General features: G+C 38.8%; 1 protein-coding gene across 7 annotated transcripts in view; it reads left to right on the forward strand.

Annotated features, from left to right (window-relative positions):
* Positions 1–14662, forward strand: part of LOC127658732 (lysine-specific demethylase 6A-like) — a 98639-nt gene extending 83977 nt beyond the window's left edge. For all 7 annotated transcript variants that reach the window (XM_052148184.1, XM_052148186.1, XM_052148185.1 and 4 more), the window contains 13 exons: positions 1299–2068; positions 5084–5213; positions 5494–5599; positions 6477–6682; positions 6845–6906; positions 6993–7067; positions 8409–8557; positions 8686–8800; positions 9271–9458; positions 9786–9927; positions 10038–10164; positions 10689–10859; positions 13759–14662. In XM_052148184.1, coding sequence (XP_052004144.1) covers positions 1299–2068; positions 5084–5213; positions 5494–5599; positions 6477–6682; positions 6845–6906; positions 6993–7067; positions 8409–8557; positions 8686–8800; positions 9271–9458; positions 9786–9927; positions 10038–10164; positions 10689–10859; positions 13759–13791 — 2274 coding nt within the window. In that variant the 3' untranslated portion in view covers positions 13792–14662. The remainder of the gene's footprint in view (positions 1–1298; positions 2069–5083; positions 5214–5493; positions 5600–6476; positions 6683–6844; positions 6907–6992; positions 7068–8408; positions 8558–8685; positions 8801–9270; positions 9459–9785; positions 9928–10037; positions 10165–10688; positions 10860–13758) is intronic.
* The last annotated feature ends 1120 nt before the right edge of the window (positions 14663–15782 follow it).

The following is a 15782-nucleotide window of genomic DNA, read 5'->3' on the forward strand; positions in this document are numbered from 1 at the left end:
TCAAAATTAGTGTTTGCTGTCAAATGTGAATTTCAAAGCACAAAATATACAATATTATTGGTAATTGTATTGCTGCTACCAAATCAGGTCCAGGTGGCAATTTTTCAATCAGCCCTTTGAGACCACATAACGATGATGATGTGGCCCGGGCTGAAATTGTGTTTGTCACCTCTGAACTAAACCATTGGGCCATGGCTCCCACTTGTTTCAGTCTTTAGAAAATGACAGATATAGCAGTTTTCATGCAGTTTGTAGTATATCAATTGCATTTTTGACAGTAGACTATTGCAAAAGAATAGTATGCATGTTTGCAGGTTATATTAAACATAATTGAAAGTCTCTAGTTAGGATTCAGTAATAAAAGTTGCAATACTTAAAGAAATATTATGGTCAATCATCAGCATTTGTGATGTTGATTACCACAATTTATTTAGACTTGCCCATCCTTTTCTTTAAAAACAGCAAATATCTGGGTGAGAGCACTTACAATGGAAGTGAATTCTTTAACATTAAAATACTCAATGTTTAAAAAGGATAGCCACAAGACATAAACAATATGCATGTTGTCATGTATTCCCTGTTTTTTTTGTTTTCTAGACTTTTATGGTGAAATTCTTGTTTAGTTCCTGTTTCCGGTGTTCGTTTTGTAGTCCTTTTTGTAGTTTATTTTATGATTTGGTTTTCCCCTGATTGTTTCCCAAGGTGTTCCTTTTTCCCTTGTGTATTTAAGCCCTTGTTTCCCCTGGTGTCTTTGTCACTCTTCGCATGTATTGTTTAAAGCTCTGTGCTTGGTTCCCTGTGTTTTTATTTCCTTATATTCTGTTACTTTGTTTACCTTTGTTTTATTAAAGCTGTGTTAAGATCCTCATTCCTCGCCTGCATCGTCACACATGTAAACATAATTTTAGTGTGATGAAATCACATACTTTTTCTGTGTAAAGTTATAGCTGATTTTACAACTTTGTTGCCATGACGATGTATTGTCAACAAACTCGAATTTACAATTTGAACAACTGTACAGCTCAAATAATACATACGTTTTATCTGAATTAATGTGTTTTTTATAAAATTATAAGCTTCCAATTTCTGCCTTTTTAAACTCCAAAAATTTGCCTCATTCACTTCCATTGTAAGTGTCTCCCTGTAACCATGATTTTTGCTTTTTTTAAAGTAAAGGATGGACAAGTTGAATTTTTTTTTTGGTGGTAATCAACATTATGCCACAAATGCTGTCTATTGAGCTTAATTTGTATTGCACTCAGAATATTATTAATTTAGCACTTTATCTTTAATTACAGGGGCTTCAGAAAAGTCCAGGTTCACATTTAGCAGGTCCAAATGGGGAGCAGCCTTTCTCTTCCACTGGGACTTCCCAGCCTACCCTGGCAGCCGGCACTGGCATTCCAAATCAGGTCGGATGTTCCACCACAGCCAGCGACACGTTAGCACAGGAGGCTAGTCACAATCACCTCCCCTCCCCCAGCCTCCCTCACTCTGCTACCTCAAGTGGACAGCAAGGCATGGTGCATACCAAAGAGAGCAAGCCTTCAGGAAACGGGCATTCCACGGGGACGCCTAACAGCATCGTCACGTCAGAAGGACTGCCTAATCACGTCCAGCAAGGCCAAACAGATGGTGCTGGTCCAAAACACTGCTCACCAGGTGTACTTCGTTCAGACAATCTTCAGCTCTCTGCCTTTTTGATTGGAAAAGCCAATGAAAGTAATTATAAGGACGGCAGGTTGGCGGCTGCTAGCACAAAGTTAAACAACTTTCACCCCAGTCTGCAGACAGGGCTTAAGGCACATGAGAACTCAGTGGCCTCCTCTCCATGTTCTGCCATGTTCACGGCCACACCCTCCCCCAAATCGGCAGACCATCACAGTTCTCAGAACAGTGTTAACAGCCTTAACAGCCCCACGCTTAATGGCAAAGGTCTGGAGGACTCTCAGAGCCCCTTGAAGGTGGCATCATCCTTTGTTTGCTATAAACCGACTCCTCCCTTGCTCGTCCCGTGGTCCTCTGTCTCCATCTACCCCAGCTCCAGTGAGGTGCTCAAAGCATGCAGGTAGGTTGATAAGTGTTGAAAACCATTTTTTGCTGTCTTGTGGATAAAATACTAATGCCATGGATTAAAGTTATATTCATTCACTTAACTAGTTCTCAATTCTTGTGATAGGAATTTTAAAGAATTTCACTGTTCTGCTTCCAATTGTGATTCCACTCAACTTTATTTATTGACAAATGAGGAGTTTGAGACTTTCATGAGTCTTTAAGTTTATTAATTAAGAAGATCTGGCTAATTGGAGTTAAGTGCTTTTTCACCATCCCAGATTTCTCAGCATAGTTAGTTAACTAGTCAGGACATAGCACTGCCTTTGGTGACATGGCAACTTACAAATTAGTCACTTGCTCAGTCAGTTCATTCTAATCGTGATTTTGCCACTCAGCAGTTGAAAGAAACTGCTACCATGCCAGTGAGCCAGGATTAGTATGGTGTGGTACGGTTCCACAACAAGAAATCTTTGTCCCGATGGTGTAAAAGTGGCTGTTGGTTTTTGAATGGGTCTACACTGATTGCACTATATATTTGTTTTTGTTTGTAACCATATAACCAATACATTATTTATTTTGCCCCTGGTGCTGTAAATTCAGAGCAGGTGCAGTGTTGCTGCTGAATAGCGGTCGCAGGAGTATATTAGTGTGAAGTTCTGTCTGCATCAGCATTAACATGCAGATAATCAATGAAACCAAACAACATGTAAATGATTAATTCCAGTATTTAATTTTGTTTTAACAAGTTCTTAATTCTCATCCTTGCTTGATGTTTTAGTAGCTTCTGTGGTCATTTGGGTCTTTGTCAAACTTTATTTTATTGTCCCTGCACATGCATTCTCAGAACCTTTTCTGCTTAAGGTGCTGTAAGTTCTTTTCATTTTATTTTTTTTATTTTTTTTTATTATCAATGACATGCTGAAAAAATCCTTATTACCTGTCAGATTTTATTGAACTAGGTGCCATGAAATATCACACCTGTCTCTGTAGCAGCCCTTGGCTCTGTAAACAGCAGACGAAAAAATGACAGCAGGTCGTGGTCAGATCATTCATATTGTTGCTCCCAGGAAACATTCAAGGTCGGACAGTGAATCACTTAAGGGGACCCCCACCCTCCATCTGCTCTAATACAACAGTCTCCAAGTGTGTCTGTGTGTTGACATGCTTCTTTGAAGTGTAGAGTTTTGGAAAGTGGAGGCATGGGTTATCAATGGCTATGTCTGTTGAAAATTCCAGAAAGGATAAAAAGCGCTTACAGCAACTTTAAGCAAGATTTCCAAATTCAAAGGTTTTTTATAATGGTACACTGTTGTTGTTGTTTTTTTTCTCCTTTTTCTCAATCCTTTTTTTAGTGAATACATCATCTAGTTTCTTGAAATGAGTTATTCTATCATCAAAAATGACAAGTACCACACTACCGAACAGGGCAGCAGCCAAGCGCCAGAAAGAGTCAAGCAGTCTTCTCGTGTTCCCAAGAGTCCTTCCAAACAAAAAACTAGAACAAGCTCGCTAATTCAAGCACAGCTGGGGGTTAATCAACAACATTGTTGTATAAATGACACTGTAGTTAATTTTCACCGTGGATATTAAAATGAATTGTGGAAGAAAAATAAATATATAAAAATATATAACGTGTATTTTTAACCATCTTTTAAAAACGTTCCCTTTCACGGTCATTATGGATGAAAAACATAACAAACAACATCTCTTTTAAAGCGAAATTAATGCTTTGACTTCATAGTTTTACACTTGTGCTCGTCTTCAAATGACATTAGTGCACTTTTGCAATTGAGACAGCCCTAAAAATGGCGACTCCCATAAGTTAGTGACTACTGAACTAGGGAGCTTTTTGAAACACACCCAATGTTTTGCATCACTTGTAGTAGAAGTAGTAGCAGTAGTCAATTTGGGTGCAGCATGAGACTTTATAAAAACATTATCCTTGGGGAAATAAAATATTAGATGAGACAATGGCGTGCGCATAAATAAACTTTCAAATATGCTCGTGATACAGTTTCTGGTATAGTTGTTGGATTTCATTAGCATCATCAGTAATGACGGTCATAACTCTGGAATAGCAATTTACCTTATCCTCTTTTAGTTGCACAATTGATTCTTGAGGAACATCTCTGGACCTTAAAAGGTCTGTAAACTGTTCCTCCATGTTGCAAATAAAAAATGTATAAGCAAAGTGCAAATGCAAATTCACCTATTATTGCCGAGCTCCGGACCTTACTGATGATGCTAATGAAATCTGACAACTGTGCCAGAAACCGTATCGCATGTGCACAGTATCTCACGCGCATGCAAAAGTTTTCTCATGGCACGTGATGGTTTCATTTTTTTTTTTTTATTTTTTTTTTTTTATTTGACATGCTGTTTCATTTTGATGCTGGAAAAGGACTTTGCCAGTGTGTGCCTCACCTTCTAGTGTTCTGGGTTGTTGCTCCATCTACATCTAGGAAGAAAAAGCATGTGTGATTATCCTTAATGTTCTTTTCAAAGAAAGAATTTAATTTCACCATTCATGCAGTTCTTTTCTCATCAAAGTAATATTTGAGCACGGTTATTTTTTTCTTCATAATTATAATATTTGAAAATATTGCACTGTTCTGGAATTCTTGATTCTGATTTTGTTCTCTGGCCAAATATTTTTGCATTGCCTAATTGCTGCTAAACTGTACGATAATTGGCCAGTTTCCACTGCAACCAATCTTTTGCACTGTTACACTGTATCACTCTGTGGTTTCATTCGCATCAAGTTTTTTGTGTGTAGTTATGTACTTATTTGGTTCAGATCAGGGTCCTAATCAACCTTGGCTGCATTTCCCAAAAGCCTTGCTAGCTTAAATTGATTTTAGAGACCATTATGATGCTTATGGGAAACGCAGCCCTGTTGGGTTTAATATTGTGAAATTGACTACATTATTCTTGTATTACGTAGTGCATTTAAGAGTTAAAGTACAGCCAGTAATGTTGACCACCATCTGATTTTTTTTTTATGTATTTGTTTATATATGGTTTACAGAAACTTTAGGAAGAACGGCGTGTCCAACAACAGCATCTTACTTGACAAGTGTCCCCCTCCACGATTACCTTCTCCACCCTTCCCTCCTCTGCCAAAGGACAAGCTCAATCCTCCCACCCCCAGCATCTATGTAAGTAAAACATCACAAATGTGTGACAAAGTGTAACTGGATGTCATTCAACTTTTGCAACTCTTTCTAGAATTACCTAAATTTTACAGATCAAGGCTCCATTTTACAGATCAAGGCGCAAAATGCTTTTTTTGCTGATTGAAAGCTCTTTGTTGCCATGTTAAAAAGAGGTAGAGTTTTAAGAGTAGCCTTGCCCTTAATTTAGGCTTGCTCTATTAAACCGTTTTTATTCCAAGCCGTTCTTTTCTCTCAGAGACTTAAACTTTTTAAATCTTGGCAGTTGGAGAGCAAGAGAGATGCCTTCTTTCCACCTTTACACCAGTTCTGCACAAACCCAGCCAACCCTGTTACTGTAATCCGTGGCCTGGCTGGAGCACTCAAGCTAGGTGAGAGCGTGTTTGTCAGTTCATTTGAGTGCTTGCGAAAGTACTGCATATGTGGTGAGCATTGACCTTTGATGCATGCTATCTTAATTTGACTATTTAAAGATTTAGCACCACACACTTTTTGATTAAATGTTTGAAATGTTGTGGTTTTGTTAATATCAGTGGAGATTACTTCTAGCATTTAGCTTTGGCTGCCATACTGTGGGTTTTGGCACACATATTAGGTTAACTTGGGTAGAAATGACAACAGCACCATCTGCATGCTAATAGTGTCATTACATGAGCACATCTTGCAAAAGAGAAAAAAGCACAGCAGTCGAAGGATTCTTCTTGAATATAATTTTTATGTACCTGTGCTTTTAAATATGGTGGAATGTATCGTTTTACGTCGAGATGTCTAAGTTTGGAAGTAGGGAAACTTGACATAAAATGTTACATTTGAGACCCTTGAAACCAGACTATATATTTTGAAATTAAAAATGGGGGGTAATTGACAGATCTTGTTTACCTGTTTTTGTGGCTTATCAGTGTCGGTATTATCATCATCATAATTGGCTGTCGAGTTATTTGGACAAAATTTGTGCTCTGCTGCAACAGCTATGCAATAACAGGCCATTTCCTGACCAGAAAAGTGTTTTGTACATTTGTTCTTTATACAGCCTGTATTTGAGTTTAAAACCATTAGTCACAAGATATTCACTTGTGAGTCAGAGGCAATTTTTCTTAGGGCATCATTTCAGTAATAACTGCATGATTGCTTCGTATTCTAAAAAAATCACTTAAAACATCTTTAAAAAGCAAATTTTTCTAATTCATATGATTTTGTTTTTATGCCCTTCTTTTCTTGCTCCCTCCCCCTCTCTTCCCTCCATCTCAGACCTAGGGCTGTTCTCCACCAAGACTCTGGTGGAGGCCAACCCAGAGCACCTGGTGGAGGTGAGGACTCAAATATCTCAGCCCACTGATGAGAACTGGGATGTGACGGGCAGCAGGAAGATGTGGCGCTGTGAGAGCAGCCGGTCACACACAACCATCGCCAGATATGCTCAGTACCAAGCCTCCTCTTTCCAGGAATCGCTGCGGGTCAGTAGTCATCATTCCCTCGCAACCTTTGGGGGAAAAACATGCCAGCTGTTTTTGGAGAAGATGAAAGACCGTGCACAGAGTTCATACTGAGAAGCGATTCAATAATACCAGTTGTATTTTGGATTCTAATGGTTACGTTTCACATTTACTATCCGACAGGAGGAAAATGAAAAGAAAGGGCAGAAGGACTACTCAGACACAGAATCTGCTCCATCTGAAAAGTAAGTCCTAGTGCAAAAAAAGGCTTAATGTTTAAAACACTTGAAAGTACTATAGTCTTTAACTGGAGCCTGCATTTGTATTTCAGTGTGGTGCGTCGAAGTAGAGGTCCTTTTAAGCACATTAAATTTGGGACCAACATCGACTTGTCAGATGAGAAAAAGTAAGTGCTCGCTGGTTTTATTCCTTGTGTAAGCGTTTCTTTTTTCAAAGCATCACCATTTAATATTTATGTAACACAGAGTTGGAAACTTGACCTGTCTGGATGCAGAAAACTGTCCCAATTTTTTTTTTTTATTAAACATGATAGAATATTAAAAAGGAGCCACATTTGGTTGTTAAATAGCTGATTTACACATACCTGTGGCCATGTATCTATTGAATCTTATAATAATGCACAATACATGATGCAGAGAAGGAAATATATAAAGGCCTACAGGTGAAAGATTTGTTTGTGATTAATTCTTCACATTATTATTAAAGGTTGGTCCCACTATATTTTAAGCATACAAAATTATTTCGGCCCCTGCTAAAATGGGACCAACATTACATAATTTCATGCTCCAGGGCCTTGATCCAAATAAATTAATTTAAAAACAATATACTATTTAAATAAAAATAAAAAATGTCTTTGCATATGTTTGCATACTCCCATTTACATGCATATGAATGAAAGTGAATGAAGCTTAAAATTTAGTCCACTCTCCCCTTCATTTTACTTATTTGAGTATTGATGCTGATTTCAGCCGGGGGCCTGGGTAGCACAGAGAGTACTGACACTGACTGCCACCCCTGGAGTCGCGAGTGCAATCCAGGGTGTGCCGAGTGACTCCAGCCAGGTCTCCTAAGCAACCAAATTGGCCCGGTTGCTATGGAGGGTAGTCACATGGGGTAACCTCGTGGCCGCGATTTGTGGTTCTCGCTCTCAGTGGGGTGCATGGTAAGATTGTGGAGAATAGCATGAACCTCCACTTGCTGGGAGTCTCCGTGGTGTCATGCACAAGGGGCCACGTGATAAGATGCGCGGATTGACTGTCTCAGAAGCGGAGGCAACTGAGACTTGTCCTCTGTCATCCGGATTGAGGTGAGTAAACGCTCCACCATGAGGACCTACTAAGTACTGGGAATTGGGCATTCTAAATTGGGAGAAAAGGGGATAAAAATAAATGAATAAACAAAACAATAATCCACTCAAGTTGATGTTGCATGGATTTTTACAGTGGTGAAAGGGGTCATAGGTACTTTGCATAACATCATCCGTAACCACACCCTTAAGCAAATTGTAAAATCAATGTATACATGGATTGTCATGGCTTAGTGCTGTCAAGATGCAGCAAATTGAGTATCATGTGCACCCTTGAAAATTAAAAGTCTTAAGATGGATTGTGCTGGAATTAAATGGCCCTATTAAAACAGACTCCTCGAGCACAGATGAAGAGTTGTGATGGAACAGGAAGGCATGTTAGGTCACTGCATTTGACCCCTCTGCCCTGTGGCCTTGCAGGTGGAAGCTGCAGCTGGCTGAGTTGAGTAAGCTGCCTGCCTTTGCGCGGGTGGTGTCTGCAGGGAATCTGCTCAGTCATGTGGGCCACACCATTCTCGGCATGAACACTGTCCAGCTCTATATGAAGGTCCCAGGCAGCAGAACACCAGGTCAGTTTATTGGTATTCAAGCACATGAATCTCCTACTGGCAGAACTCCTTAAATACAGAACAAAGTTGAGAATGAAAAAGGGGGTAGTTAAAGAAAACGCTCTAAACTCTGTTGTCTTTCAATTCAGGTCATCAGGAAAATAACAACTTCTGCTCTGTGAACATTAACATCGGCCCAGGAGATTGTGAATGGTTTGTTGTTCCTGAGCCATACTGGGGTGTCATGAATGATTTCTGTGAAAAGTAAGAGCAAAAAATATATATATTAATTTTATTAAAATGGCACCTTCTTTTATTTGTGTTTCACCTCCAGTTTGAAGGGATAATTCTGGCTAAAATGAAAATTCTTTCATTTATTCACCCTCATGTTGTTCCAAACCTGTATGACTGACTGACTTCTGTGGAACACGAAAGGAGATGTTACGCAGAATGTTAGTCTCAGTCATCATTCACTTTCATTGCATCTTTTTTCCATACAATGAAAGTAAATAGTGACTGAGGCTGCCTAACATTTCCTTTTGTGTTTCACAGAAGAAAGAATTGTCATTTTGGAATAACATGAGGGTGAGTAAAGAATAACAATTAACATTTTTGAGTGAAATTTAGCTTAAATGTCACAATATGAAAATTAGCATGCTTTGAAGAGTACGTACCTAAATATTAGGCTTGTATATGTGCTGACTGACATGTTCCTCACTATCTTTGATATTAAGGAACAATATTAATTACCTAATGGGCTCATGGTGGCCAAATCTAGAGGACTTGTATGAGGCCAGTGTTCCGGTGTATCGCTTTATCCAGCGACCAGGGGATCTTGTCTGGCTCAATACAGGCACAGTGCATTGGGTTCAGGCCATTGGCTGGTGCAACAACATTGCCTGGAATATAGGACCACTCACTGGTAAATATGTCAAGTTGATTTTCACCACTTTTGAACCATTAGTTCTGTTCCAAAATCTAGTGAGTAAGGCACTCAACACTCTACATAGGCAGTAAATGTTAAAAGTCAGAGTAGAGTCTGACATTTAAAGGAATAGTTTACAAAAAAATTTAAATGTTGCTTCAAACCTCAATGTAACCTAATGATTTTCATTGAGTAATGATAATACATTTCTGTCTGCTTTTCACCCAAAACAATTTTTTTTATATTTCAGGTGATTTATTGATTAGTCAAAATTTTTATGTTTGTTAAGAAGCAGCATTATTATTATTATGTGTCTGTTTTCAGTGCATCAGTACAAGTTAGCTGTGGAGCGATACGAGTGGAACAAACTCCAGAGTGTCAAATCGATTGTTCCAATGATTCACCTCTCTTGGAACATGGCCAGGAACATCAAAGTGTCTGACCACAAGCTCTTTGAGATGATCAAGTGAGTCTGTTGCACCACAGTTATGATTGTGGTCATGCTGTATATTGGGACTGAAATCTCAATCAGATCAATGGAAATGTTGAACATGTCCTTTTACTATTGCATCTTAGGTACTGTTTGTTGAGGACACTAAAGCAGTGTCAGATGCTGAGAGAAGCTCTTCTAGCTGCTGGCAATGAGCTAGTTTGGCACGGGAGGACCAAGGATGAGCCTGCTCACTACTGTAACATCTGTGAGGTGTGCTGTATTCTTCATTAAGCCTTTTCAGATTTGGAAAAGCATACGTTTGGAAATATTTGGTGAATTAGAAGTGGGGGCCTGGGTAGCTCAGCGAGTATTGTATTGACTACCACCCCTGGAGTTGCAAGTTCGAATCCAGGGCATGCTGAGTGACTCCAGCCAGTTCTCCTAAGCAACAAAATTGGCCCGGTTGCTAGTGAGAGTACAGTCACATGAGGTAACCTCCTCGTGGTCGCGATTAGTGGTTCTCACTCTCAATGGGGTGCGTGGTAAGTTGTTCATGGATCACGGAGAATAGCATGAGCCCCCACATGTGGAGTCTCTGTGGTGTCATGCACAACGAGCCACGTGATCTGCCACCCGGATTGAGGTGAGTAACCATGCCATCACGAGAAGCTACTAAGTCGTGAAATTCTTTCTCATTTTAATCTATTTCCCTGTATGTCTCATTTTAACCTGTTGTCTTTTCTATTCATGGACTTGTTCCATTTTTTTGTTTGTTTTTATTGTTTTTTCCCAAGGTGGAGGTCTTTGACCTGCTGTTTGTCACCAGTGAGAGCAACTCACGAAAAACATATGTGGTACACTGCCAGGAATGCGCTCGAAGATGCAGCCCTAACTTTGAAAACTTTGTGGTTTTAGAGCAGTACAAAATAGAAGACCTCTTGCAAGTGTATGATCAGTTCACATTAGTAAGTGACAGAGTCTTTACATTGCCCTCCTCTTGAAGAAGCTTGTATATTAGCTTAAATATTAGATTAATGTTATCATATATGACCTGCTCCATCATTTTAAATTGCATTGAGCCAGAAACACATTTTGAGTTTTATGCACTAACAAATGTATCACCTTTTAATCAATCTTTTAATCATTATGTTCCTATGCCAAACTGTTGCCAGATATCATTTAAATGTGGGCTTTCATAAGCTCTTGTTTTTGAAACAACAGTAAAACACTCTGAAATGTTTCTACTTTGCATCTTTTGTTGCATCTCTGACAGTGCTGGTGATTAATCTAGTTTGCAAGCTGAGACCCTTGTTTTATCAAAAATAGAAATAAAAAACACATCTTGAAAATTGACTTAATTTCACATTTCTCCAAATATGGCCTGTTGCAACTACCAAATCAAAATGATAGAACTTGTCACCTATGATGAAAGGGATAGACCCAAAATGAAAATTGACATAATTTACTGACCCTCATGTCACTGAAACTAAATACATTTTTTCAAAGCCGAATTACTGACTTCTGTGGAACATCAAAGATATTTAGCAGAATTTCTGAGCACTTCTTTTCTATACAATGAATGCGGATGATATATAAGATCAAACGTAGTAAAACAATAAAAGTAGTACTTGTGTACTATATCTGAATTACAATAATATTCACAGAAATTCTTGCTTTGCAGCCTTGGCCATCACACACTCATTGTATGGAAAGGGCAGTCAAGGCATTCTACTATAAATAACTCCCTTTTGTTGTTGTTTTTTGTTTTACTGTTTTAAGCTTACGTGAGACATGTACAGTTGAAGTCATACGTTTACATTCACTTAGGTTGAAGTTTTTCATTTATTAACCACTCCACAGATTTCATATTTGCAAACTATAGTTTTGGCAAGTCATTAAGGACATCTACTTTGTGCATTACACAAGTATTTTTTCCAACAATTGTTTACCGACAGATTGTTACACTTTATCACAATTCCAGTGGGACATGAAGTTTACATACACTGTGCCTTTCAGCAACTTTGAAAATGATGTCAAGCCTTTAGGCAATTTGCCAATTGGCTTCTGATAGGCCAATTGGAGATGCACCTGTGGATGTACTTAAAGGCCTACCTTCAAACTCGGTACCTTTTTTTCTTGGCATCTTGGGAAAATCAAAAGAAATCATCCAACACCTAAGAAAAAAGTCTGATTCATCCTTGGGAGCAATTTCAAAATGTCTGAAAGTACCACGTTCATCTGTAGTATGCAAGTATAAACACCATAGGACCATGCAGCCATCATACCGCTGAGGAAGGACACACATTATGTCTCCTAGAGTTGAACCTAGTTTGGTGCGAAAAGTGCAAATCAATCCCAGAACAACAGCAAAGGACCGTCTGAAGATGCTGGAGGAAACGGGTAGACAAGTATCTATAACCACAGTAAAACAACTCTTATATTGACATAACCTAAAAGGCTGCTCAGCAAGGAAGAAGCCACTGCTCCAAAACCGCCATATAAAAGCTAGACTACAGTTTGCAAGTGCACATGGGGACAAAGATCTTTTTGGAGATCATTTTAGAGAAATGTCCTCTAGTCTGATGAAACAAAAATATAACCGTTTGGCCATAATGATGGCCAATATGTTAGGAGGAAAAAGGGTGAGGCTTGCAAGCCGAAGAATACCATTCCAACTGTGAAGCATGGGGGTGGCAGCATCTTGTTGTAGGGGTGCTTTGCTGCAGGAGGGACCAGTGCACTTCACAAAATGGATGGCATCATGAGGAATGAAGTCTTATGTGGATATATTGAAGCAACATCTCAAGACATCAGCCAGGAAGTTCTTGGTTGCAAATGGTCCTTCGAAATGGACAATGACCCCAAGCATACCTCCAAAGTTGTGGCAAAATGGCTTATACATCAAAGTCAAGGTATTGGAGTGGTCATCACAAAGCCCTGACCTCAATCTAATCATAGGTGGAAATCTCGGTGGGGGGGTCTGGACCCCCCCATCTGAGGGTTGTCCCCCCCTAAAATGCCATTAAAATATGTGTATTGTAAATAATATAATGATATATTCTTAAAATAATTGTTTAAGAAATAAAATAATACAAATGCAAATGGGGCAACAACAAAAAAAACCTTGGTGTCCTCTTCAAAAATTGCTCTTGAGAATTGTTATGTTTATTGTCCCCCCATTGTCAACATTTAATGAACTTTTCGCCCCTGAGTCTAATAGAAAATTTGTGGGCAGAACTAAAAAAGTGTGTGCATGCAAGGAGGCCTAAAACCTGACTCAGTAACACCAGTTCTGTCTGGAGGAATGGGACAAAATTCCAGCAACTTATTTTGAGAAGCTTGTGGAAGGCTACCAAAAACATTTGACCCAAGTTAAACAATTTATAGGCAATCCTACCTAATACTAACAAAGTGTATATAAACTTCTGACCCACTGGAAATATTGATGAAATTAAAGCTGAAATTAATCAATAAATCAATCTCTCTACTATAATTCTGACATTTCACGTTCTTAAAATAAAATGGTGCTCCTAACTGACCTAAGACAGGGAATATTTTCTACGATTAAGTGTCAAGAAGTGTGAAACTGATTTGAAATGTATTTGGCTAAGGTGTATGTAAACTGACTTCAACTGTACATGCATTGTATGAAACCATTTGAAAAATAAAACTAAAAGTGGAATAACTCCTTTTGTGTTCCACAGAAGTCAGTCATACAGTTTCAAAAGTCAAGAGGGTGAGTAAATGACAGCATTTTCATATCTGGTTGAACTATCGCGTTAATGTTCCCAGGTGTATCTTGCACCTGTACTTATTTCAAATGAACGATTAAGCTTTGTTAATGTCCTCTTTGTTTCTCCACAGGCCCCACCCCTTCCCCCCTCCTCCTCATCTTGACGTTAACATTAACGGTTCTTCGGATAACACCCTGGAACGCAACATATTCCTTTCTGATATTCAGGAGACATGACCCAGTTCCACACCACTGGTTTCTGTAGCAAATCCACAAGGCTGCTGGTTCTAAGCTGTTTGTCTATACAACCTTGCCAAGTATGGAGTGTCGGCCTGCTAGATTGAAGTGGCATCGCCTTCATCTTCAGGACTTTTTCAGCTTGTTCAGCACCACTTCTCTTTGAAACACAATGACAAATTGACTAATTGCAGATATACAGTATATCACAAATGGTAAAATCTCTCAGAAACTACTGACTCTTATTTTCATTTTTTCTTTATTCTGTTCCTTTTTTTTTTTTTTCACTTGTACTTCATGTATGGGCTGATACATGATTATTTTCTTTTAATCTTATTTCCACTTTAGTACCGTAGCTGGATGTTTTTGTTTGAAATTTCTTTAAGCAACAAAAAAAGTTGAAGAAAATTGCAATGTGAATTTATTATTATTATTGTCTCCTTTTATTAAGGAAACCGTGTGGGGTGTGGGTTGGGATAGCCAAGTCACAAAGAAAAATGGGTTGCACAGACTAAGGAGTAAACTTTAATTTGTTTTGTTTATTGCTTTGTTTCTAATTTTGTAAATTTACACTATTTATAAATATTTATTGCTTGAAAATATTTGTTGATGGAATGCTGTTATTTTTTTCCAGAGTTCCTGCCATTAAATTTGACGGAGTAATGTCATTTTGAACATTTCTCTTATTACATTTTTCTATACATGAATAAAACTGCTTGGCAAGCATTGTACAGAAACATGAAGATTGATATGGTTTATGGGTTACTAATCAAAAATGTCTTTGTAATTAAAATATTCTCCTTATGTGATTCTTGTCTCAGGTGTGAATTATATTTATACAAATTAATGGAAAGTTAACTTTTGCTTTATACACTGATGAGCAAATACATTATGACCACCTGTGTCTAAAATATACCCAACCCACCGAGGCGTGGACTCTACAAGGTGTTCTGTGGTATCTGTAAAGATGCTTTGAGTCCTGTGAGGTGGAGCCACCATGGATAGTACTTGTTGGTCCAGCACATCCCACAGATGCGCAATTGGATTGAGATCTTGGGAATTTAGAGGCCAGGGCAACATATTGAACTCTTCATCATGTTCCTCAAACCATTCCCGAACAATGTGTGACGGGGCGCATTATCCTGCTGAAAGAGGCCACTGCCTTCTGGAAATACCATTGCCATGAAGGTGTGTACCTGGCATGCAACAATGTTTGGGTAGGTAGCACGTGTCAAATACACGTCCTCATGAATGGCCGGACCCAGGGTTTCCCAGCAGAACATTGCCCAGATCATCACACTCCCTAAACAGTCTTGTCATCTCGCAGTGCATGTTGGTGCCATCAGTAGACCTTTTGTCGGTTTAGACTAGACGGGTGAGCCTTTGCTGCCCTCGTCCATCCCAACACCCTATCGTTGGTTTTTGGTTTGTAATGAAAGTGAAGTGGGGGGGGTGGGCAATTTATGAATGTTAAAATACTACTTCAAAAGTGTAGCCACAAGACACAATATGCATGTAAACGTGTTTTAAGTTGCCATTGGGAGTAACTTGTAATTCAAAATTAAACATTTATATATGTTATTTATAAAAATCAGAACAATGTGCAATTCTGTTAGTAATAAACATGCCAGTCCACTTAATACCTGCAGGATGAAGGCTGTTGATTTACAGCCAGGGTATAAAGAAGTCTGAGTTTGTCCTTTTCAGTGAAGTGCTTCATCTGCACACTGCCCACATCAATCACTTCAAAGTAGCATCGCACAATGCAGTCCAGCAGCCTCTGGGGTGGGCAGGTCATCATTGAAGTAGCCAGACTCTTGAGCAAGGGTTTTAATAAATAATACCTAATAAGTTGGAGTGTTCATTATAGACATTTGTATGTGGCATTTGTATACATATAACCAACATTTTGTCTTTT

The sequence above is a fragment of the Xyrauchen texanus genome, chromosome 18 (assembly GCF_025860055.1).
Source record: "Xyrauchen texanus isolate HMW12.3.18 chromosome 18, RBS_HiC_50CHRs, whole genome shotgun sequence".
In the NCBI taxonomy this organism is placed as follows: domain Eukaryota; kingdom Metazoa; phylum Chordata; class Actinopteri; order Cypriniformes; family Catostomidae; genus Xyrauchen; species Xyrauchen texanus.